At 41.6% G+C, this 26,014-nt stretch overlaps 1 protein-coding gene across 1 annotated transcript in view; it reads left to right on the top strand.

Annotated features, from left to right (window-relative positions):
* Positions 1-26,014, top strand: part of cemip (cell migration inducing hyaluronidase 1) — a gene marked incomplete in the record, with an annotated part of 278,643 nt that overhangs the window by 146,446 nt on the left and 106,183 nt on the right. Inside the window, 6 exon segments of the mRNA XM_034226980.1 lie at positions 1,318-1,497; positions 3,791-3,861; positions 4,146-4,241; positions 8,460-8,581; positions 13,030-13,177; positions 20,043-20,234. Coding sequence (XP_034082871.1) covers positions 1,318-1,497; positions 3,791-3,861; positions 4,146-4,241; positions 8,460-8,581; positions 13,030-13,177; positions 20,043-20,234 — 809 coding nt within the window.

Here is a 26,014-nt window from a genome sequence, read left to right as displayed (position 1 = left end):
TTTTTTTAATACACTTTAAGTGCAATTCCTTTTCTAAAATCTTATTGGTAACTTTGCTTTTAAATATTTATATATTTTTGTATATCTTATCTGAAACATGGTATAACACAGTGGTTCTCAAAGTGTGGGGCGCGCCCCCCCCTGGGGGGCGCAGAGGCATGCCAGGGGGGGCGTGAAAGACCAGGAGGAAAAATGGTTATATAAAAAAAAAAAAAGATTAAAAAAAAAAAAAAAATCATAATTTGAAAAATTATTGATTCGAAAATAATATGATACAGTACAGTACTATTACGTCTGGGTCTCTGTGTGTGTGGAACGAGCCATTTTGTGTGTGCGCGAGAGAGAGAGAGCGCACCGGTACCGGAGATCGTTGTTCTTAGCTTCTGGTGCTAGCGAGCTACGCTAACGGATATAAGGAGTTTTTTCAACAACAAAGTGGAGGAGTGTCCTCTCCTGTCAGACTGAGAGACTCAGTGAGCTAAAGGACTCTGTCAGTGTTATCTCAGTGGGTCTCAAACGTTTTGGTCACCATTAATGTAAACAATTATTTCCGAGGCACACGTTTATATGATCATTATAGTTATAAAAACATAAGAGAATAAATTAAAAACAGGTATGAAATACTATATGACAGTAAAAAAAGAATAAAGTTTAAAAGGGTGATTTGTAAAATATCTATAAAGAAAAAGTAAATCTGTTTACAGTTCCGTTTCATCTGGGTGTTGAGAGGTATCCATAGATCTCTTCATTTTGCTCTCAATGTGTCCACACACCACCTATAAAAATAGCACTTGACCCCTGCTTACACCTATATGCCGTGAGCTGATTATCGAGCCTTCGTTGTAACAGTTGCGGGAACACTCTGTATGTGTGTGGAGAGTGTTGCAGTAGAAAATTCAACTGTAGCGCCCGGTACATTAATGGGAAACCCTAAATGTTTGAGCACCCTCTATGAAACGTCAAGCTACCACACAGCACCCCCAAAAGAAGTCTCTGGCGCCGCCACTGAGCCTGACTATTTGTGTTGGGGGGGCCCGACTTTTTTTTTTTCTCCAAAGGGGGGGCCTGACAGAAAAAGTTTGAGAACCACTGGTATAACAGAACATTGTTTTGTTTGGCCTTTAAAAATCTGAAGATGAGTGTGTGTTCAAGTCCTTTTTTACAGTTTACCGTCCTTAAACTATTTGACTTACAACACAAATTGAGCATATAATATGTTAGAGGTTGAGTTGTTAATAATAACTTACGTTGTTTGAAGACACAATCACAATTCTATTTGTTTCCTGTGTTCCTCTTTTACCCCCCTCACTCCCACAGGTTTGACACGTATCGCAGTAAGGATGAGAGTCGGCGCCTTGCTAAGTATGTGGATGGTGTGGGGGCGGGGCTTATTCTGGCGTTGATGGTCAATGATGAGGGTTCCAACAACTTGGAGGACTCGGCCAAGAAGATCCTCTTCAGGCTGGGCAGCCAGCACATCAACACTCTGGGATTTCGGTGAGCTTTTCAAATATTAATTTTGAATTTTAGGACTTTAGCTTCTGGAGTATTGGGATGGAAATTGTTAAGGTTTTCTAAAATAAAGACAAAGGTAATGTTCACAGATAAAATATAGATTATTCGCGATGACAAATGTTATCATTATTTGCTGAACATGACTATGAGCTCAACATCTCTGCTTGTCATTCTTATTCAGCTCACAACATGTCAGGAAAGAAAATGGCCCTTTGTTAAAAGCTCCCAGCACTATGTCTTCTGAAGCATTATTTTATTGATTGCTGAGAATTAATGAGAAAATGTTACAACCTCCGGTGAGTCACAGTTTCTTTTTCTAATTAATCCCTGAAGCTTTCGGTACTTCATGGTTTTAAATTCACTATCTCAAATCTTCATCTCCTGAATTCCATAAAACAGCTCTAGCATTAGTTTTACCTTAAAATGTGTACATTTAGTGTGATAATTATACAGGAGGCGTGTGGCGCAGTTGGTTAGTGCGTTGGTGTTCGGATAAGTGGATCACAGGTTCAAACCCCACTGCAGTCAGCATGTCGTTGTGTCCCTGAGACACTTCACCCCAAAGTGCTCCTGTGGGGATTGTCCACAGTACTAAGTATGTAAGTCGCTTTGGATAAAAGCGTCTAACAAGTGACATGTAATGTAATACAGTAATTGAGGTCGCAGTTAAAGGTGGTGTCGCACTGGACTCTGTTATTTATATATATCATTTAATATTTCCTATTTGTATACATGAAGGGACCAGACAATTAGAAACACCTCTCAATATAATGTAGTCCAATACAATGCCATCACTCAAGTAATCTACTGTAGGGTATTTTAATATTAAAGAGTCCCGATCATGCTTTATGGGGTGTTCCCTTTCCTGTAATGTGTTCTATAGGTTTTTGTGCATGTACATGGTCTGGGGAGAGTTTCTCTCCCACACTTTTTTAAAGTCTTGCAAGTAGAATTAGTGTAACTGCTGCCAGATAACAGTAGTGAAAGTAAAAGTGTATATTGCACAGTTATTACAGATTGTTGTACAGTAACATAGAGACAGTAACAGAACATAGTGACATAACTATGTCACAATGGTGTGTCTATTGACTAGCGCCCCAACACATTGTACATGATAGGCTAAGGGGGCGGGACATCTCTAAGTGGTTGACCAATCACAACAGAGCTGACCAGCTAACCAACCAGAGCAGACTGGGCTCTGGTTTCAGACAGAGGGTGAAAAGAGGTGCTGCAGCACAGGCAGTATGAGAACACATGTATTTGTTTAATTAACACACAACCAAAACATTTGTATTTTATCCGCCTGGGAAACTGTGTGTGTTTGTGTGTGTGTTGGTATGCTAGCAATACAAAGGGAAATGGAAACTGAATCATGCCGTGATAACAAAGCCCTGGAGATGTCTCACATACAGTACGCGTTAAGGATACAAATGTGCAGACTTGTACGCTGACACATTCCTCAAAAAAGACTTGACTGTGCCCTCGTGTTTTTTTTGTAATAAAGTGGTTGGATATACATCTTTGAATAGTCAACCACAAGGTTGCGTGCATCAGTTTTCTTTGCACAGTGAACCACAAGGACAGCGCCTTTGTTGTGGGTGAAGCTGGTGAATCTTAGCAATGTGTTAGCCTCCCAGCATTATTATGAAACGTGATGCTGCCGAAGAGACCACAGGGTTGAAGACAGAGCGCGAGTTAACATAAAGATTCCCTGTTTGAACTCCGTGGCTGTAGATGCTGCGGAGGACAGAGTAGAGGGAGGGGGGGGATGCTGAGGAGACACAGGGATTCCTGCCTAATGACTCCTGTCGCCTGCTCCTCACACTGCTGCCAAACAGGCCAGCACTGGTGTCATCATCAGAGAGAGGCTGTGTAATTTGCGGTGCACCCAGAGACATTTGAATAAGCTGGAATTTATGAGGCAGTGCAATACATTCTGAGTGATGTGATTCACATTTGTTTACTGTAGCTTCTGCACTGGTGGCAGCACACAGCATTACAGCAACACAAGAACATGAGGTTGAAAGTTGTAGGATGTTATTTTGGTACCAGCCAAACTTTGTTGGTGTCAGATAAGTTGGATGTTGGAATTCTGCTTTACTTATTTATAATATTGCAAATTAAATATAATAGAAACATAGAAAAATCCTGTTTTAATAGTGTAAACAGCACCCTACTGACTCACTGTACAACTAGGCAGTAGCAAATTAACAATTCACAAGGTCTACTACAATATATAATATTATTCATCTCTCCTCTCTTCCTTCATTTACAGGCATCCTTGGACCTTTATAGTTACAAAAGGAGACCCTTCTTCTGTTGTCGAGGGTCACGCTTCCTATCAAGGTAAGAATACATTTTTAATGTATTGCTACTTACCTGATGTATCTAAAACTGCAAAAAAGGAAGCGTGTTCTAAGTGATGTCCTTGTGTGTGTGTGTGTGTGTGTGTGTGTGTGTGTGTGTGTGTGTTGTGTGTGTGTGTGTGTGTGTGTGTGTGTGTGTGTGTGTGTGTGTCTGTGTGTGTGTGTGTGTGTGTGTGTGTGTGTGTGTGTGTGTGTGTGTGTGTGTGTGTGTGTGTGTGTGTGTGTGTGTGTGTGTGTGGTGTGTGTGTGTGTGTGTGTGATCAGGAACTAAGGCCTCCTCAGAGGCTCAGAGCGCTCATGTATTTAAGTCGAGTTATGGGGAGCAGTTTACTATTACCACCAGAAGCCAGTGGGTGCAAGGTAAGTCTACGCACGCACGCACACACACACACACACACACACACACACACACACTCCAGGTGTCCTCCAATCAGTGAAATGTGTGAGTTTGTCTCTCAGGGCCACAGTCAGTATGTCACATGCACCACAAAACAGAAACATGTGCTGATGTGCACCCAGGAGTGATACTGTTCATTGTCTTTTGCAGGGTTGGGATGGTTACCTGTGAAAATTGCAATCAATTACCTAATCTGAGTATCAAAATATGAAAGTAATGTAACTTGATTACTTTCCGTTAAATTTGGATTACCTCAATATCAAATGCGATGCAAATCAATAAAAGTGTATTATCAATCAATCAATCAATCAATCAATGTTTATTTATATAGCCCAATATCAAAAATGTTACATTTGTCTCAGTGGACTTCATAGTTTGTACAGAATATCAGTATGACAATACGACACCCTCTGTCCTTAGACCCTCTGTCCTCAGACCCTCTGTCCTTAGACCCTCACATCGTACAAGGAAAAACTTCCAGAGAAAACCCACAGTTTAAAGGGAACATGGGAGAAACCTCAGGGAGAGCAACAGAGGAGGGATCCCTCTCCCAGGACGGACAGACGTGCAATAGATGCCGTGTGTAAATTGAAAAGATAATACATTTGCAACATAGGTAGTCCAAATGTTTGGAAATGCATGTGTGTATAATAGGAAGATGGATCCATGAGGATATCCATCCAGGACCTATGATCCAGGACCACAGCAACAGGCACAGCCACGACTCGAGTTCCAGGGCTTGCGATCCAGGACTCAGGACCACAGCAATCAGCCATGACTCCGGATCCCGGCGTATATAATAAAAAATAAATAATAAAAAATGTAATGCATTATTATTATTATTATTATATAGACACCAAAAAGAAAGACATTTGGGGAAGCTGGGTTAATCGGAACATGAGAGTACACAGGTATAGACAGAGAGAAGGAAGAAGTAAGATGTCCCCCGACAAACTAAGCCTATATCAGCAAAACTAGGGGCTGGATCTAATCAGCCCTAACTATAAGCTTTATCAAAAAGGAAGGTCTTAAGCGCACTCTTAAAAACGGATAGGGTGTCTGCCGCCCGAACACAAACTGGAAGCTGATTCCACAAATGTGGAGCTTGATAAGAAAAGGCTCTGGCTCCCATTGTACTTTTAGAGACTCTAGGAACAACCAACAACCCTGCATTCTTGGAACGCAATGCCCTAGTAGGACAGTAGGGTATAATGAGTTCTTTAAGGTAAGATGGGGCCTGCCCATTAAGGGCTTTGTAGGCGAGAAGAAGAATTTTAAATTCTATCCTGTGTTCTATAGGGAGCCAGTGTAAGGCAGCCAGAACAGGAGTAATGTGGTCCCTTTTCCTAACTCTGGTTAGTACACGAGCTGCAGCATTTTGAATCAGCTGAAGTGACTTGACTGACTTCTTGGTACACCCTGATAATAAAGAGTTACAATAATCCAGCCTTGAAGTAACAAATGCATGGACTAGTTTCTCTGCATCGTTATGAGGCAAGATATGCCTGATTTTTGCAATGTTACGTAGATGGAAGTAGGCGGTCCTTGAAATTGATTTTATGTGGGCGTTAAAGGATAAATCCTGATCAAATATAACTCCAAGATTCCTTACAGTCTCACTGGAGGCCAAATTAATGCCATCCATAGTTAGTATATCTTTAGACAGTTTGTTTTGTAGATTCTTCGGGCCGAGTACAATAACTTCAGTTTTGGTCGTGTTTAACATCAAAAAGTTTAAGGTCATCCACGTTTTGAAGTCCTTAAGGCAGTCTTGAATTTTATTTAGATAATTAATTTCATCAGGCTTGATTGATAAATATAGTTGAGTATCATCCGCATAACAGTGGAAATATACAGAATGATTCCTTATAATATTGCCTAACGGAAGCATATATAATGTGAACAAAATAGGTCCGAGCACTGAGCCCTGTGGCACTCCATGGCTAACTTTGGTTTGCGTGGAAGATTCATCGTTGACACGTACAAACTGAGAGCGTTCAGATAGATAGGACCTAAACCAGTCCCTTGTCTGAGGATTATGTAAAACAACAGAACAATGTGACCTTAAAAAAAAAAGATATTTAGTATCAAAAATACGCTAGGCCTACAGAATAATAAGGTTAACAAATGCTGTTTTAGTTTAGTACATGAATTAAAAGCAACAAAATAAATAATGGTTAATAAAGCAGGTGTCGACCTACCGGTTCAAATTCAAAAATATATATGTTTAAATAAAAACAGACTGAAAACAGCCTGTAAATTAAAACTCTTCTCAAAAATTATTGGGGCAGTGAATGTCTAACTATAATAATAATAATATTGATCTTTATTTCCAATTGTGTTGTATTTCAAAACATTGTAGGCTTATACTAGAAATCCCCATTTTATAAAGAAATTACCAGTAATCTGATTACGCATTTAATTTACGTAACTGTATCGTGATCCCATTACCTGTAATCCATTACTCCCCCAGTCATTTGTTGTAGTGTGTGGTGGATGTGTCTCATAACATATGCCCCATGGGAGGATCACACAAATAATAATCAATCATCTGTATCTTCCTTTCAGAGATGGGGATTCAAATGCAGAATCTAAATAACCTCCACACAGACTCAGGAACATTAAACCCTTGTTCCATCATCTCACTGGGGCTCTATAAATTCTCACTGAGCAGTAGTTGATCACATTTGGTGATATCATCGGCAAATCGTTTTCGCATCAATACGTCTACCTCACACCCCACTATGCTGTTATTGACCCCTCCTTTACCAGCGGCTCAAAGCTGATTCCAATTAGATTCTTCTCATCTCCCATCAGATAGCAGAGATTTCATTAAACTGCCAGTATCTAAATATGGGCACGTATGGAGATGTAGACATAGTGTGTGTGTGTGTGTGTGTGTGTGTGTGTGTGTGTGTGTGTGTGTGTGTGTGTGTGTGTGTGTGTGTGTGTGTGTGTGTGTGTGTGTGTGTGTGTGTGTGTGAGAACATCAGATTGAAATTCTAGCCAGTCAAATGTGCATTCCCGGTGTGGCAGCAGACAGAGAGCATGATGGGAGGAGAAAGCCGTTCAATTACTGTGCTACAAATGCTCTCTGACAGCTACAATGGACTACAAGTCAGAGCCTCCACTCACATTAGTCTAATATGTTCCACTTCACTCTCTGACCACTGAAGTGGCAGCAGTGGTGGACTGTTACAAAGTACATTAACTCAAGTACTGCACTTGAACCATTTTAGGTACATGTACTTTACCTATTTTTATCTCATGCTACTTCATACTTTTACTCCATTACAATACTCCAATTTCTTTGTTTTACCTCACTTTAGTTATAGCTACTTTGCAGATCTATAATTATCCTGATTTAAAAATATAAATCAACAAATCAATTAATATGTGTAATGAGGGGTTAAAGGTGGGGTAGGTAATTTTGGAGAAACCAGCTCGAGTGCGCTAGAATTTGAAAATACACAACCGGAAAAAATCTGCCACTTCCTTACAGAGCCCCTCCTCCAGCACACACGAACGCGCACATGAACAATGAGGGCACAAGATGAGTTTGTGCACAGATGGAAGGCTGACAGGCAGGTAGGCCATCCAGTTACTTTAGCCGGGCCGGCTCAGATGATTGGTCGTGCTTTTTACAGTACTACGGCTTCCACATATTCCACAAAGGACTTAATATATTCATTGCTATCGGGATGTTAAGAGCATTCCATGGAATATAACACAAAGTGTATCTCGAGCCGGTTTCTCAAACTTACCTACCCCACCTTTAAGGTACCCAGCATTATTACAAGTCACTTAAATAAAGGCCCCATTTATCAAGTGCGGCATCAACATTAAAGAATCAATATTTTGAATGTAATAATTTAATATGTACGATTTTGAAAAGGGCCATACTGCATAATCAATTTGTGCTTAAAATATTTGTGATGCCAACACTGTTTCTGAAGAATTCAGGACATTTACTTGTATCATAGTATTTTATTACTCTAATGTTACATTGTGTGTTTGTTTGCCTGTGTGCGTGTGTGTGTGTGTGTGTGTGTGTGTGTGTGTGTGTGTGTGTGTGTGTGTGTGTGTGTGTGTGTGTGTGTGTGTGTGTGTGTGTGTGTGTGTGTGTGTGTGTGTGTGTGTGTGTGTGTGTGTGTGTGTGTGTGCATGTGCGTCTGTCACAGAGGCAGAGTGGACAGAGTGGTTTGACAGGGACGATGAGAGGGGATCTGGAGACTGGGAGAAAGTGTCCGACCTGCACGAGGCTTACCCAGACAAACTGTGCAGCAATCCTCTCGACATCCAGGTACATCTCTTACTACAAGTACATATACATGTGTGTGTAACATTTTAAAATCAACTGACTGTGGACCCTGCCTGCTCATATATTTGGGCCTGTTGGTAGTCTTAGCAAGAATGAGGTTCTAACCCTGACATTGACAAGGTAAAAAGATTGTTCAGCTGCAATAGAGGTCTGCAAAAGAATGTCTGTCACAAGCTGAAGAGGTTTTCACGTACTTCAGTTATTACCCTACTGGTGTCTGTCTGAAACTTCTACATGTCATAAAAACAGTGATTGCTAAAGGAGACTACTAGACGTCCTCACGCTGAACATTAGCTGCCTTTAGCTTAGCGGTGGTGCACAGCAGCGCAGCTGTGATGTCGTTCCTTCATAGCCTGACGTTAGCTTTTTAATCCTGGCGATTCAACTGTTAAAGAAAACGTGTTGAGTACGATAAAGGTATGTTTGCCACAAAGCTTATTTTCTGCAATAAACCGAGATCCAATGGGGAAATACCATCGCTTTTTGTCGGGGGACCTATTGCAATGCTAACATAATTATATATGCAGCCACTAAGGTAATAAGGTCTGCTATAAAGCAGGGACAAAGGGACAAAGTCATTGTTTTATAAGGACCATGTAAATCTGAGCTGACAGGAAATGCTCCGTTTTAGTTTAATACACACAATTAAGCTCACACACTATTTTATAAACATATAGGTTCACCTGCTGAATTAACAGAACAAATGAAGCAAAGAAAGAGTGTGTGGGAGAGAACACTCCCTCTGGATGGAACACAGGGATTTCAGCCTTTGCAGACCATTTATATGCTTAAACACCGAACACACTACAGGAGAGGGAAATCCCCAAAAGCACAATAGGGCCTCTTTAACTTGCTACGCCGAGGTAACAACAAGTGTGGTTTGACCTACGGCAAACACTGTACTTACTTATATATAATAAGTGGTGTATCTCATCCGTGTAGCAACAAGAAGCTCCAGCTCCTCCTGAGTCCGGTTCAGTTGGGTATAGGTCTGTCCATCTGGTCAGCTGACCATCAGAGCCAGCCGCCATCCCTGTGCTGTTGGACACCATGGCAGGGTCCAGACCCAGGCTGGCACCATGGAGCAGCTGGCAGCCTGCATGGAGATAAGCAGTTGGGCCAGGTCTGCCCACACAGCCCCCCATCCCACACCATACCTCCAGGAAACTGTGCTGAGCTCCAGCTGCTGCTGCTGCTTATGGCTGTGCAACAGTATAATAATACAAATGTATAATCCTCCCTATTCATTTACATGGGTGTGGCAGACATCACTTGTGTAATTTACTGTAATATATTTATTTAAATGTTATATTTAATTTTGAGTTATTTAGACACAATTAACCCTTAGCCTATAGTTTCATGTCTTGTACATAAGAATAGATCATATTTGTTAAGTGATCTTCCTTGAAAAAGAGATCAATGATCTCAATGGGATTTATCTGTATAAATAAAGGTTTGAAATGAAGTGTTATTATGGGAGAATTATTATTCTTGTGGCCTTATTAGGCCCATATTGAGCAGCACATATTGAGACCAAAACTCATGTACAACAACTTACTTACTTGCAATAAATAAGCACTAATTAGAGGGTTATTGGGTTCCACTGAAGGTCACACAAGTTCAACAGATCACAGTATTCCTCTTTGTATCAGTATTGTATTGACAGTAGGTCATATGACTGGCAGTACACACTTTCATGACGATTGCATGATATAGCCCAGCGCAACACCTTCATCACACATGTTGCCACTTGTTTGTACCATTTTCAGGCGATTTGTAATCTGTTCTAGAAAAACGATGCGATTTTGAATATTTGTGGAGTTAGGTGATCCTTGGTGTGAAAAAGTTTGAGAAACACTGGTCTACATCAAGGAATGTGTTGCTTAAAGAGCAACTTGCAGGTTTTTTTTTTTACTAGATTTATGCTTAACCTTGCATGAAAATTACAATTTAAAAAGTTAATGCAGGATTATATATGTTTTACGAGACATAAGGGCATGAATTCAGAGGGAAAGGAGCCGTTTTGAGCTCTGCTACTAAAAACTCATACGTCAAACGCGTCATATTACGTCACATATTACGTTGGTTTGAGCGGTTGTGATTTAGTGAGCTGGTAATTTTTCGTTAATTTTACATTGCATTTCACCATTTGTAATCATGGTGAGCTGGAGTTTGTGCAGGTTGCACAAACTCCAGCCTGTCAGGACATCGAGTCCACAGTTTCCCTAACAGGAAAAGGACTGGAGCTAGCTTTCGTTCCTGGGTGCGTTGTGCATCCACCTCCCTGCAGCACATACTCTCCACAGCTGAGGCCTATCAAACAAAACGTTTATCAGGAAACCATATTACATCTCTCTCCCCCCTTCGCTCCTCTCTCTCCCGGAGGGAGCTGTGGTGTGAGTAGAACCAGTGGAGAACAGGGCAGCTGTCCTGGTGAGTGACCGGCGTTAGCTACAGTTAATGTTAGCTAACGTCAGTCACATCACATCACTGTTGATACTGATCCATAACAGAAACTAATGCGCAAGTATCAGCCGTATCTCGCGTTACCTAATGCAACTCCACACTACGTCTTATGGAGCTGTGTAACGGAGGGGAGAGAGAGAGGAGGGAAGGGGGGTTCGCTCCTCTCCCCATCAGATACGGCTGATACTTGCGCATTAGTTTCTGTTATGGATCAGTAGTATCAACAGTCCTGCCAGTAACGTTACTATATTATCAATACTACTTTAGTTATAGCCTGATATATGATAGCGAACTTTACAATGTTGTGATGTGACTGACGTTAGCTAACATTAACTGTAGCTAACACCGGTCACTCACCAAGACAGCTGCCCTGTTCTCCACTGATTCTCCTCACACCACAGCTCCATTTCTCTCCGATAGCCGTTATTTCTTCTAATCCTTGGCTGCTCCTGGTCTCTTGGACGCCTCGCAGGCTCATAATTATAATCATATGCATTTGAATATATATTTTCAACCTCTTCTGTGTCAAAACTAGCATTGTGATCCATGTTTATTCATACGTTAGACCGGCCGCTCTCCCCCATGTTACGTCACACGCGGGAGGTCACGTGGGGAGGCTTTTTTTACGCGGAAGTAAAAATGTCTTACAAAAACGACGCCAGATGTCACTGTAGTGTATATTTCTGTATATCTTTTTGAAATCTAGTGTATACATCATTTTCCTACACATTTATTCACTGGTGTCTCTAACCTGCAAGTTGCTCTTTAACAATATTTTGTATAGTGCCATGCTGTATTTTGTAACATATCCATGTATGTACAGTAACACATGGATGACATTATGCTGGGTTGCAATGAGGCCACAGTTTTCCTGTAAAAGAGCAATTTTGAATTGGAATGTAAATTCACTAGTGGGAAAATGTTGTGCAAATTGGATTGGATATAGGACACTCATCCACAAAATTATACAATTTTATGACAACAGGCCAGGTGTTGATAGACAACGTTGGGCTTGCTAGCTAATTTGACATATACAGTAGCAATCATGCCATGCTGTGCTCTACACAAATGTTGGCTCCAGAACAAAGGAGCCGAGGAAAAACACAGTGTGTTCAGCACCGGCTCTATGCACAAGACAAGAGCAAGCAGGCCATTAGCCAGCACCATACAAACCATTTCCACTGTGACTCACAGGCCAACAAAAACAAGCAAAAACCATCCAGACGTAACAGAAACACCACAGCATTCAACCTCAATTCACAAGATAAGGGTGCCAACATTGAGCAGGTTTTTATAAGCACTATACTGCCATAAGCCTTTTTTCATGTATTTTTGGATTAATTTAACAAAATGTATCTTTAATTTTATATTCAAGGAACTGACCATTTTTTGGTCTTAATATTAACAATTGTACCATCCATCTTCAAATAGTGTTAAATGATATGCTATGTAAAAACAGGAAACATATATCACAATACATACTAACACATCACAAATTACAAAAAAGTTGGCCATTAAATCCCAGTACCTTGTAAGTAGTTTGAAATAAAGACCAAATGTGAGTGAGGGCCAACTGTGCGGAAATGGCTGGGCTTTGTGTTGCAATGTTGCAGAACTTCTGCGTGCAGGATTGAAAGTGATTCTTGTGTCCAGACATATGGATCGTGATCCCTAACCTTCAGTGCTCGTCTTTGTGAAACTCCTGCTGTTGCCCAACAAATAAGCCTTACACTAGACAAATACCAGATGTCTGAAAAAAGATTTGTCCTGAAGCCAAGTGGCCAGACATCTCTCTGTCCCACCCTAGAGCTATAGACAAGTTTATTTCCCAACATTCTGAGCTGTTCCTGTCATCTTAAGGAACACCTTCACTTACAATACCATTAGTGTGTCACATCATCTATTCTATTGTTTCGTGCCAGAAGTATCTATATTAATCTTTGGTTCATCTTTACTTTGTCCAGGCTGAGACCCATGATGGCATAGCGGCCAACCAAACGGGAGATGTGATCCACAAGAATGATAAGGACTACGGCTTCGTCTGCCTCAACAAGGACCAGACTCATGGCCTCTGTCGCAACTACAGAGTCCGCTTCCTCTGTGGAAAACTGGGTACATTCATGACTTACTGTCTGTGTGTGTGTATGAGTACAGTTTGTGTCTGCATGAGCTTTTACACACATTTCCTGTCTTTTCACCATAAATCTGGACCCAGCTCTCCTCCTTCGTCTCTTTGGTTTACCCAGCATCCTCTGTGTCCTTCTCCAGATTTCAGTGGGAATAGTCGTTGTACAGACTGCCATGCTAGCAGGCTTTAGCATGATTAGCTGTCCCTGGTGTAAACATGGCAGCGAGTGGCGTGAATGCACAACAATGGCATGAAAGTTTAATAAGTTACTAATATAACTTATTAATAGAAAAATAACTAATTATAATTAAGTAACCTAAAAGGAGAAAGTTCAAAGTTTAAAATAGTACAAATCTAGCAAGAACCACTGCAACAAGCTACATTCATGGTTGGCGGGTGCACACTTTTTTTTAAAGAGAGCTTAAGCTGATCGACGTTTTATTAATATACAGACATGAGCCCTCCAGAGAGTGTGTGGAGGCTGCTCTGGTTGCCACACAGCCTGATCAGAGTTCACAGGCACCGCTCCAAACCAACTGAGAGACCCGGCCTCTGTATGGGTCAGATGCTTGTGTGTGTATGTGTGTGTTATGTGGAGAGTGCTGTGATCGTTCATGTCAATGAGTACAACACATTCATCACTCCATAATAACCCTGCACCACTACAGATGGACCAGATGACAACTCCCCAAAAGAGAAGCCACAAATATCTCTGACGCCCCCTGGATCAGACCGGGGAATTGAATGAGTCACCTACTACTTCTAGGAAAAACATTGTTTGATTTTATACAGTTGTTTCTCGAAAGTCTATCAAGATATCTTTGGCGATCTTGTTTTTTCCATCTGTATAGTCCAACCCAGTCTCACGGCATTTTGTGTTATAGTCACGACATTTAATCTATTGATTCGTGTTCACCAACACCATTTCCCCCTTTTTTTCGTGTCACAAAGAACGATTTTAAAAGCAATGTACTTCTATTGGTAGTATGTTTTGTGCCTGCAGCATGTCTTTTTGTCCCTTCGGGTCTTGGAAGACTCGACCGAACTGTGGTTCATAAAAACATGTTCTTACTCAATATCAAGCCACGATTATTGTTTTTATTTTAAATCGTATAATGTCTGACTTTTTTTGCCGTCCGTGAGGAAAATAAATGGGGCTCAGAGCCTCAGAATACTGAAATCTGTATTTTTTAAATATATTTTTCCTTCTAATTTGTTATTATTTTCTAAATAACACACTGTTATTTACTCAACAATAACACACAATTATCCTTGTTTTTATTTATTGGTTTAATTCTATAATATCGGGCTTTTTTGCCGTCCGTCAGGAACTGAATTTCAAAATAAAGTCACCGGAAACAGACGTAGGCGATACACACCACACACCCACTGAACTGATTACCCAAGATCCTCAGCACTGGTTGAAGCTCGGTGATTGGATGTTTTAGCCGCAATGCACGTTGGGATATGGTGTTAATGCAATATGAAATAACTATCAACAGAATTGCGGTGCCAGGCAACAGCTTGGGGTGAAAACAGTATTTCGGGTCTCGAAGTTTGCATAGTATTGCAGTTTATCCTTGTTAATTACACAACATTGATTGTTTAAATTGTGTAAAATGCTTTTGTGTTTTCCCCCTTCGATTCGGAGAATGAGTTTAGGATGGCCGAAGACACTATATGAAATAACTATCAACAGAATCCCAAACGATAGCTGAGGATTATGGGTACATAATCCTCAGCTATCGTTTGGGACCACAGTCCCTTTGCTTGACAAACCCTGTGATTAATCTTCAAGCTCTGTGATTGGATGTTGGAGTGGCAATGCACCAAGGTTACGCCGAGCGTCAAACAGCTCTATGAAATGGAATGAAACCACGGCAGACTAACCAAAACTGGACTCAAACGGGTCCAGCTCCGCCCCCCCCCCCCCCCCCCCCCCCCACATAACTACACATGCTGGCTATTGTGTTTCGCAACATGTTCTATGGCACGTCTCTACTGGGAATTTTAGTTTTAAAAGACGTTTTCGTGTTTCCCACAATTAGAAGTTGCCAGTATTAAACTGTACATCCCTGGAGGTTTAGGGGATAAGAAACACATTGGTGTGTTCAAATTTGAAACATATAATTAATAAATGGGTGAAAATTGCCATTAATATACCCACATGACAGCTCATTGTTACTTTGTAATTCTAATCCACTACAATTCAGAGGTTAACTTGGTATTTTTACTCCACTAAATTTATTTTAATTACTTTACAGATTCTGATGAATGATATGAAATATAAACAACCCTTAAATCAGACTTTAATTACACCTGAGTACAATTCAGGGAGAGATATTTGATAGTTGGTGCTTGAGAAGACTAAACATTTATCTGCAGATTCCTATAAAGTATATTCATTACTCGTTATTCTCTACTAATAGTTAATAGTTAAAAACTGTATATAATGGCTATTTTGCACATCCCTTTCAAGATTTCAAGATTTTCTAAGGTTTATTGACATATCATATAGGCCTACACAACTACGGTGTAGTTATGCAATGAATGAAAAACTTGGGTCACAGGTTCCTCAACAGTGCATTACAAGACATCTATCAATATGTGTGTATACCTCCACCATTAAACTGTCCTATTCTGCATATTTCTTATACTATCTACATACATCTTATAAGAGTATAATACATATGTATAATATCAGTTAAAATAAGTGCTTCAACATAGTTAACTTTGCAGGAAAGCAATATATTAGACTTTAAGTACTTTGTCAGGCTTAATATTTATCTGTAGATAGATACCCCCAAAGAAGAAGAAGAAGAAGACCTTAACCTAAAGTATTATTTAATGTTTAAATAAAGGTTAATTCGTTTTTCTGTTTTGCACATCCTCCTATTAATATCTTTGAACATTCTGCACTAAACTGTTTTATTGTAGAGATCACTTACAGTATCTTCTTGATATTTTATATTCTATATTTCTATCATTGACCTTCTACTTTCCCCCTATTTTGTATTTACTCTTAATATTTTTTCATCAAATATAACTTATTCAACAAAAAAATGCAATAACGTGCTTTCACCAATATGCGGTGCGGGTTAAAAAACGGTCAAGTTTAAAATGTTAACACAACAAATTATACTTTTTATTATTAGTGTAGGACACTTATGTATAACATCTGAAGATGTGTAGTTTTATTCATGTTTTCACATAATGTTACAGGATATTGCTATATTATTTGACATGTTTTACTTTACACATTAATATCTGATTTGTAAAACATCATAGACAGAAAGGTATATCCATCATTTAATGGTAAGCTATTGCAATTCTGATTCCATAAATGTGTCTCCCATCACCCACAACCCCTGACTATTCTCTCAACTCAGTATTTACATTCTTATATTCAAAGAAAATCAGTAATATCTTAATACTTATATCTTAATATCAGCTGTGCACCGCTACCTATCTACCAATTGGATCAAATATAAAAGTCAGCCGAATTAGTGTTGATACTGCAAGGAGACGTATTGTGTGAAGAGAAATTGAAGATGTTGTTTAATTGCTGATATAGTTATGATCCACGTCACATATTCAGTTTCGGTGGAATTTTGAAATTCAGTTCCTGACTGACGGCAAAAAAGCCCAATATTATAGAATCAAACAAATAAATAAAAACAAGGATAATTGTGTGTTATTGTTGAGTAAATAACAGTCTCCTCCCTCCTGGACCCCCCCAAAGCCCCTTCCCCCTCCTCCCTTCTGTCAAGCGACTTTGTTAACCACTTTGAAAAAAAAGTTGATATTCGCTCTTCTTTTTCTGACTCACCTTTACTCACCGCTGGGTCACCAGACCTTCCTTTCACCCACACACTGACCTCATTTTCCCCTCTCTCTCCAATTGAGGTTCTTACCCTCATTACCTCTGCCCGCCCTACCACCTGTCCTCTGGACCCTATCCCTTCAAACCTCCTTCAGACTATCGCTCCTGATAACCTACCGTTTCTCTCCCATTTCATCAACACTTCTCTAACTTCTGGTCACTTTCCAAACAGTCTCAAGGAGGCAAGAGTAAACCCTCTCCTAAAGAAACCCACTCTCAACCCGTCTGATGTTATAAACTACAGGCCTGTCTCTCTCCTCCCGTTCCTGTCTAAAACACTTGAATGCGCTGTCTTTAGACAACTCTCCTGCTATCTCCATCAGAACAACCTTCTGGATCTGCACCAGTCTGGTTTCAAGGCAGGTCACTCCACAGAAACTGCCCTCCTTGCTGTCACTGAGGAACTGCACACTGCTAAAGCAGCCTCCCTCTCCTTTGTCATCATCCTTTTGGACCTGTCTGCTGCATTCGACACAGTGAATCATCAGATCCTCCTTCGCACTCTCCAAGAACTTGGAGTTTCAGGCTCTGCACTTTCCCTCATCACCTCATACCTCAAAGACCGCACCTACAGGGTTACTTGGAGAGGGTCGGAGTCCGACCCTTGTCAATTAACTACAGGGGTCCCTCAGGGCTCTGTTCTTGGTCCCCTCCTCTTCTCCTTGTACACAAACTCGCTCGGATCAGTCATTAGCCCGCATGGTTTTTCATACCACTGCTACGCTGACGACACCCAATTAATTCTGTCCTTTCCCCGCTCAGAGACCCAGGTCGTCGCACGCATCTCTGCTTGTCTAGCTGACATCTCTCAGTGGATGTCTGCTCATCACGTCAAGCTCAACCTTGACAAGACTGAACTGCTTGTCCCACTCTTGACCTAACAATCAACATCGGCACCTCAGTTGTTTCCCCGACTCAGACTGCAAGGAATCTGGGTGTGATCCCTAGATAACAACCTGTCCTTCACTGCAAACATAGCTGCTACAACCCGCTGCTGCAGATATATGCTTTACAACATCAGGAAGATACGTCCCCAGCTGACACAGAAAGCCACTCAGGTTCTGGTCCAGGCTCTCGTCATCTCACGCCTAGACTACTGCAACTCCCTCCTGGCTGGTCTACCTGCATGTGCCATCCGACCTCTGCAGCTCATCCAGAATGCAGAGGCTCGTCTGGTCTTCAACCTTCCTAAATTCTCCCACACCACGCCGCTCCTCCGCTCCCTCCACTGGCTTCCAGTAACTGCTAGAATCCACTTCAAGACACTGGTACTTGCGTACCATGCTGCGAATGGATCTGGCCCTTCCTACATTCAGGACATGGTTAAACCGTACACCCCAGCACGTGCACTACGCTCTGCATCAACCAAACGGCTCGCTGCACCCTCGCTGCGAAGGGGACCCAAGTTCCCATCAGCAAAAACACGTGGGTTTGCTGTCCTGGCTCCAAGATGGTGGAATGAGCTCCCCATTGACATCAGGACAGCAGATAGCTTACACACCTTCCGGCGCAGACTGAAAACTCATCTATTTCGACTCCACTTCGAGCGATAGAACTATTAACAAAGCACTTATATACTAATAAAGGGCTGGCTTATCTATAGCCAGTTGAGTAGCACTTGAAATGTTTTTGCTCTATGAAACCTGATGTACTTATATGATTCTGTTTTCTTCAAGTTTGTATTTTGTTGGTCGAACGCACTTATTGTAAGTCGCTTTGGATAAAAGCGTCAGCTAAATGCAATGTAATGTAATGTTATTTAGAAAAGAATAACAAATTAGAAGGAAAAAAATATTTGAAAAATACTGATGTCAGTATTCTGAGGCTCTGAGCCATTTCTTTTCCTCACAGATGGCAAAAAAAGTCCGACATTATGTGATTTAAAATAAAAACAATAATCGTGGCTTGATATTGAGTAAGAACATGTTTTTATGAACCACACAGCTTCCGGTCTTCCAAGACCCGAACGGACAAAAATACGTGCTGCAGGCACGAAACACACTACCAATAGAAATACATTGCTTTTAAAATCGTTCTGTGTGACACGAGAAAAAGGGGAAAATCGTGTTGGTAAACACAAATCAATAGATTAAATGTCGTGACTATAACACGAAATGCCTGGAGACTGGGTTGTATAGTCAGATATCCTTTCACTTGGCTGAGCAGCTCTTTTTGGGAAGTATCTTGGGTGGTGTCCATGTCAACAGACATAACAGAACCTTTCAGTTGTAAAAGGAGTTTTACTATACTGAGTAAGTGCCAAATAGTGGGCGACTACAGGACCTCTCTATGTCCTCTAAAGGTCAAGATGCAGGTGGCTGGAGGAAATGTCACGTTGGAATTGGAAGCGTTCTTTGTATCCCTCTGCATGTTTGCATGAATTCTCCCGTTTCTTTTCAGCTGTTCACTTATAACACTGTCCCCGCTGACCTTACACATGTAGTCAGTATAGTAGTCAATCCTGCCCCGCTTGAACATTTTTGTTCCACTTTAGTTTGGGCTTGTTGCTGCTTACTTATTGTACCTTTGGTTAACACATTGTGGGCAGAATGATGGTGCTTCTTTATGTGACTACTGTCAAAGTTTTCTAGTCAAAGTAGAGGAATAGTTAATTCGTCTTAAAGATATTTTTTGGGCCACCATATATATAGTTTATAGATGAGGTGAGTAAAAGCTGATTTTACACGGTGACTGCGCCCCAATATATATGCTGCCAGCCTCTACCAAGTGTGCTTTTCAGTAGTCCAGGAGTACTCATTTTATTGACGCCTGATTGACAGCAGTTAAGTGCTGTGTCAGCAGTGAGGAGATGTATATGTGGAATGAGCCATGGACTTTGAGATGGGATTCAATCTTTTAATATGGACTGTGTTGCTGTGTGTGTGTGTCTGTGTAGGCCGTGTGTATTTAGCAGTGTGTGTGTCAGCTGCGTTGTGTGTCTCTAACTCTCACTGTCTCCCCTACAGTTCGTCCTCAGGCCTCCGTCTCCATCGACATGTTGTCCAACAGCAGCATCCTGGAGCTGGGGGACGAAGCACAGGGCTGGAGGTCCGGGGACCGGGTGGTGGTCGCCAGCACAGACTACTCCATGCACCAGGCGGAGGAGTTCAGCCTGATGCCCTGCTCAACCTGCACATCCAGCCAGGTCAAGGTCCAAGGTAAGAGAACCAGCAATGTGTGAGAATACAGGGCTGATCCTGGATCTGCCATCAGAGCTGTATGCCAACTAGACCTGTCAGGAAAAGGCTATATGTTTGTTTCATTCATACACAAGCAGATATAACAACAAGAGGGTTTCATGTTAATTAGTTAGTTGGGTCACATGGATATCGGCGGCACTCTTAGTGAATATAATCAGGTGTTTACCTGTGTGAGGTTTGTGTGGAAGAGAGCAGAGAGTATTGCTGTATATGATATACGTATATACAGTGTGGCAAAAAAGTATTTAGTCAGCCACCAATTGCGCAAGTTCTCCCACTTAAAAAGATGAGAGAGGCCTGTAATTTTCATCCTAGGTATACCTCAACTATGAGAGACAAAATGAGAAAAAAAAAATCCAGAAAATCACATTGTCTGATTTTTAAAGAATTTATTTGCAAACTATGGTGGAAAATAAGTATTTGGTCAATAACAAAAGTTCATCTCAATACTTTGTTATATACCCTTTGTTGGCAATGACAGAGGTCAAACGTTTTCTGTAACGGCCCGTACACACAGCAGCTTTTGGCGATTTGTCCACCGCTTCCAGCGCGTCTCCGCCCATTGACTTTGAATGGGGATGACGTCACTTTCCCTCGCTTGTCGCCGAACTGCATTGTGGGGGTGCGAGGCGAAGATTTCCAGGATTTCCAGGATGTTCAGGATTCCAAAGTTGAACAATGTTCAACTTTTGAGGCTGAGCTGGAAGCGACAGCCAATCAGATCCGTTTATGCAAATCTGACAGTTCAAGCGCTAGCCAATCAAACCGTGTGCAAGCTGGGAGAGCCAGACCGCAGTTCATTCTATATTCCTAACAAAAATGGAGGAGAAGTTAGTTATTGCGGTAGCAAATCACCCGGTTCTTTATGACCAGTCCCTATTTACTTACCGGGATACAAACCGGAGGAACCAGGCATGGAGGGAGGAGGCAGAGGCAGTGGGTGAAACTGGTAGGTTTTCGCTTGTTTGGGGATTTTATATCCAGTTTACTTCGTTGCTAGTTTACTTCGTTGCTAGCAAGCATAGACAGTATCATTAGCCAGCATGGAATGTAGCATAAAATAGCACCATAGACATTAATCTCATAAATGTTATAGTGGAGAAGAACCGGGGTTTTTTGCTTTGTATGTCGGGGGCGGGAGATTCATGTGATTGGTTGTTGGTCGCGAAATCCCCAAGCTTTCAGACACGCCCAGCTCCAAGATTTTCAAGATTTTTGAAAAGCTGCTGTGTGGACGTACCGTAAGTCTTCACAAGGTTTTCACACACTGTTGCTGGTATTTTGGCTCATTCCTCCATGCAGATCTCCTCTAGAGCAGTGATGTTTTGGGGCTGTCGCTGGGCAACACAGACTTTCAACTCCCTCCAAAGATTTAATATGGGGTTGAGATCTGGAGACTGGCTAGGCCACTCCAGGACCTTGAAATGCTTCTTACGAAGCCACTCCTTCGTTGCCCGGGCGGTGTGTTTGGGATCAATGTCATGCTGAAAGACCCAGCCATGTTTCATCTTCAATGCCCTTGCTGATGGAAGGAGGTTGTCACTCAAAATATCACGATACATGGCCCCATTCATTCTTTCCTTTACACGGATCAGTCGTCCTGGTCCCTTTGCAGAAAAACAGCCCCAAAGCATGATGTTTCCACCCCCATGTTTCACAGTAGGTATGGTGTTCTTTGGATGCTGCCATTAGATCTCTTGCATCATTGGGTTTATTTAAACATGCATTATCATCTCGCTTTCAACTGGTCTGTACTTGTTATTAATGAAACTGATATTGATGAAACTGATTTGCTTGACCGTCTCAAATTGTAATGATTGTATGCATTGCTTGAATTTTACTTAACAGACTGTATGTGGTTTGTCTTGTGTGTCATGTTTTGCATTTTGTCTTTTTGTTTATGTATGTCTGTAAGTTGTTGCTATTGTCGGGACCCCCTTGAAAACGAGATGGTGCATCTCAAGGGATTATCCCAATCAATAAAAATGTCTATATATGCAACTCAGCATTCTTTCTCCTCCAAACACGTCTAGTTGAGTTTTTACCAAAAAGTTCTATTTTGGTTTCATCTGACCATATGACATTCTCCCAATCCTCTTCTGGATCATCTTAATGCTCTCTAGCTAACTTCAGACAGGCCTGGACATGTAGTGGCTTAAGCAGGGGGACACGTCTGGCACTGCAGGATTTGAGTCCCTGGCGGCGTAGTGTGTTACTGATGGTAGCCTTTGTTACTTTGGTCCCAGCTCTCTGCAGGTCATTGACTAGGTCCCCCCGTGTGGTTCTGGGATTTTTGCTAACCGTCTCTTCTTGTGATCATTTTGACCCCACGGGGTGAGATCTTGCGTGGAGCCCCAGATCGAGGGAGATTATCAGTGGTCTTGTAAGTCTTCCATTTTCTAATAATTGCTCCCACAGTTGATTTCTTCACACCAAGCTGCTTACCTATTGCAGATTCAGTCTTCCCAGCCTGGTGCAGGTCTACAATTTTGTTTCTGGTGTCCTTTGACAGCTCTTTGGTCTTGGCCATAGTGGAGTTTGGAGTGTGACTGTTTGAGGTTGTGGACAGGTGTCTTTTATACTGATAACGAGTTCAAACAGGTGCCATTAATACAGTTAACGAGTGGAGGACAGAGGAGGCTCTTAAAGAAGAACTGGGGTTACGTAATGTAACCCAGCTTCTATGAGTATAGGCGCAGCCCTCTAAGGCTATCGCTATTGGGTAATCCCCACTGCACGTGTGCAGCACTGACAGACTTATTCCACGCCCACCTATGACGTGGGCCCCACCTCCAGGCTCACTTCCGTATAAATAGGAAGTAGGCCTTACAATCCACTCCAACAGCTTTTCTTCAGCTATTGACAGTTCCTGCTGTGGGACAGTTTCTTTCGTTCTTCATTGATGCCTGAATTAACAAGCAGCACGGGGTGAAAACCACCAATGAGCGCTCAGCTCGAGATACCAAGCGAGTCGTTTCCCATCAAGCATTTCGCTTCCGCAGCCCGTGGAGAGGAACTGCGCCGCCTCGCCGCGCCTCGCTCTCAAGGCTGCGGGCGTCTTTGACCCGCGAGATTTCAACGTCTCATGTAGGCGAGCCTCCAGAGCAAGTCGGACAAAATGACTAACCATCATGCAACGCACGAGCAAGACGTTGATCGCAACTGCGCAGGTCTCGCTCGTCTCAAACAAGCCTATTGGCTCGGCAAAAGTTTGTTGTTTTGTGTCAGTTTTACGTAAGAAGAAGAAGAAGAAGAAGAAGAAGAAGAAGAAGAAGAAGAAGAAGAAGAAGAAGAAGAAGAAGAAGAAGAAGAAGAAGAAGAAGAAGAAGAAGAAGAAGAAGAAGAAGAAGTAAGAGAAGGAAGAAGAAGAAGAAGAAGAAGAAGAAGAAGAAGAAGAAGAAGAAGAAGAAGAAGAAAGAGAAAGAGAAGAAGAAGAAGAAATTACAATAATACATGACATATATTTTTTAAATGTCTCCAGTACCGATAAAAAGACCGATAACGTTGGAGCTTAACGGCGCGTAAAACACACGTGATGACGTCACCAACAAATCGACGACTGAATTAGTTGGCAACTCATTTGGTCATCGATTAAGTCGATTAGTTGTTGCACCCCTATTTTAAATATGTGGCTATGACATCAGACTGACCTGATAAGTTCATGCTGCTTTCATACTCTAATCAGTTCTCAGCTACATCGAGCCGGTTGCAGATCAAATAGATAAAAAGAGTGGCAACCTGACCTGATTGATATAATATCATATGTGGTTTTTTTTGTCATTGATAATCAAACTTTGAAGATTATTTTGATCCTGTTTGATCAGAATCAGAGTAACATACATTGTTTGAGCAAAGAGACAGTTAAAGACATAAGTAAAATAAATAAATGAAACAGTATTAGGTAAATGTTATGTTATACATTTAAGTAACAGCATTGTAAAAATGAGGTTGAACAAATATAAAGTAATAAAGTAGCAGCCAGGTAATGGCAATAGAAAGGTATACATGTGTATTGCATGGTGTTATTTGACAGCACTGTTGTTACAGTAATGGGTAGTGCAACAGTCAGTATTTGAAGAAGTTGAATTATCAAAATATATAGATGCAGCGTGTTCACAGGAACAGCAGCTCACACACAAACACTGCCAAGGCTGCTGCTGTGTTTGAACCTCTCATTGTCCGACAGCACTTTTATTTCCTTCTGGGCCACATTTCAGTCCCCTGTCTTTCCAAGGTAAACACATTTATTAATTTAAAATTAAAATAAAAACCGGCTGTGGAAAAAAACCAATTTGTACATGTTTGATTGCAAGGTAGGTCTCTACAGTGAGCTGTTAGGACATCTCAGGTCACTGGTGAGGTTTTCTTACAAAACCCTTGAGAAGTTCAGGCAACAATATTCGCAAACACACATTTTGACTTAATTTTAAGGAGAGTAAATTGAAATGTCAAGCAACGTCAACTTTATGGCACAAAAAACACTTGTGCGCCACAAGGTTGAAGAAAACAAGAAACAAGCTCGACTAATGAAAAAACACCATGTACATAAACAAGCAGCACATCACTCACAAACTGTGTCTTGAATTCATTTCTGAAAATGGCAAAGCATTCTGGTAACCTTTTACCCAGAGCTGGTTTCAAAATAATAAAAGCTTAATCTCACTTAGTGTGTGCCTGGGTTTACTGTCATCAGAGCAAGTAGAGCACTGACACAGAGACAGAGTTAAGGCTCCATCAAAAGAACCGGGGCTACAGTATCTCATGAAGTGATTCTCTTTACATCATGCAAGGAATCTGGGTGTGACCCTAGATAACGAACTGTCCTTCACTGCAAACATCGCTGCTACAACCCGTTGCTGCAGATACACGCTTTACAACATCAGGAAGATACGTCCCCAGCTGACCCAGAAAGCAACGCAGGTTCTGGTCCAGGCTCTCGTCATCTCACGCCTAGACTACTGCAACTCCCTCCTGGCTGGTCTACCTGCATGTGCCATCCGACCTCTGCAGCTCATCCAGAATGCAGCGGCTCGTCTGGTCTTCAACCTTCCTAAATGTCTCCCACACCACTCCGCTCCTCCGCTCCCTCCACTGGCTTCCGGTAACTGCTAGAATCCACTTCAAGACAATGGTACTTGCGCACCATGCTGTGAATGGATCTGGCCCTTCCTACATCCAGGACATGGTTAAACCGTACACCCCAGCACGTGCACTCCGCTCTGCATCAGCCAAACGGCTCGCTGCACCCTCGCTGCGAGGGGGACCCAAGTTCCCATCAGCAGAAACACGTGGGTTTGCTGTCCTGGCTCCAAAATGGTGGAATGAGCTCCCCATTGACATCAGGACAGCAGATAGCTTACACACCTTCCGGCGCAGACTGAAAACTCATCTCTTTCGACTCCACTTCGAGTGATAGAATTATTAACAAAGCACTTATATACTAACAAAGGACTGGCTTATCTAAAGCCAGTTGAGTAGCACTTGAAATGTTTGGCTCTATGAAGCCTGATGTACTTATATGATTCTGTTTTCTTCAAGGTTGTGTCTTCCTGGTCGAATGTACTTATTGTGAGTCGCTTTGGATAAAAGTGTCAGCTAAATGCAATGTAATGTAATGTAATCATTACAATAACAAACCTGCATCAAATGTACAATTCTTACGATTTCAACTTATCATCATTTTTTTTCCCAATTTATAATTATTTTCGATTTAGTAGTTTTAATGGTCATTGACAGAG

Source organism: Gymnodraco acuticeps, unplaced genomic scaffold (assembly GCF_902827175.1).
Source record: "Gymnodraco acuticeps unplaced genomic scaffold, fGymAcu1.1, whole genome shotgun sequence".
Classification (NCBI taxonomy): domain Eukaryota; kingdom Metazoa; phylum Chordata; class Actinopteri; order Perciformes; family Bathydraconidae; genus Gymnodraco; species Gymnodraco acuticeps.
The sequence above is the reverse complement of the archived record's forward strand: the minus strand, read 5'-3'. Positions and strand labels throughout refer to the sequence as shown.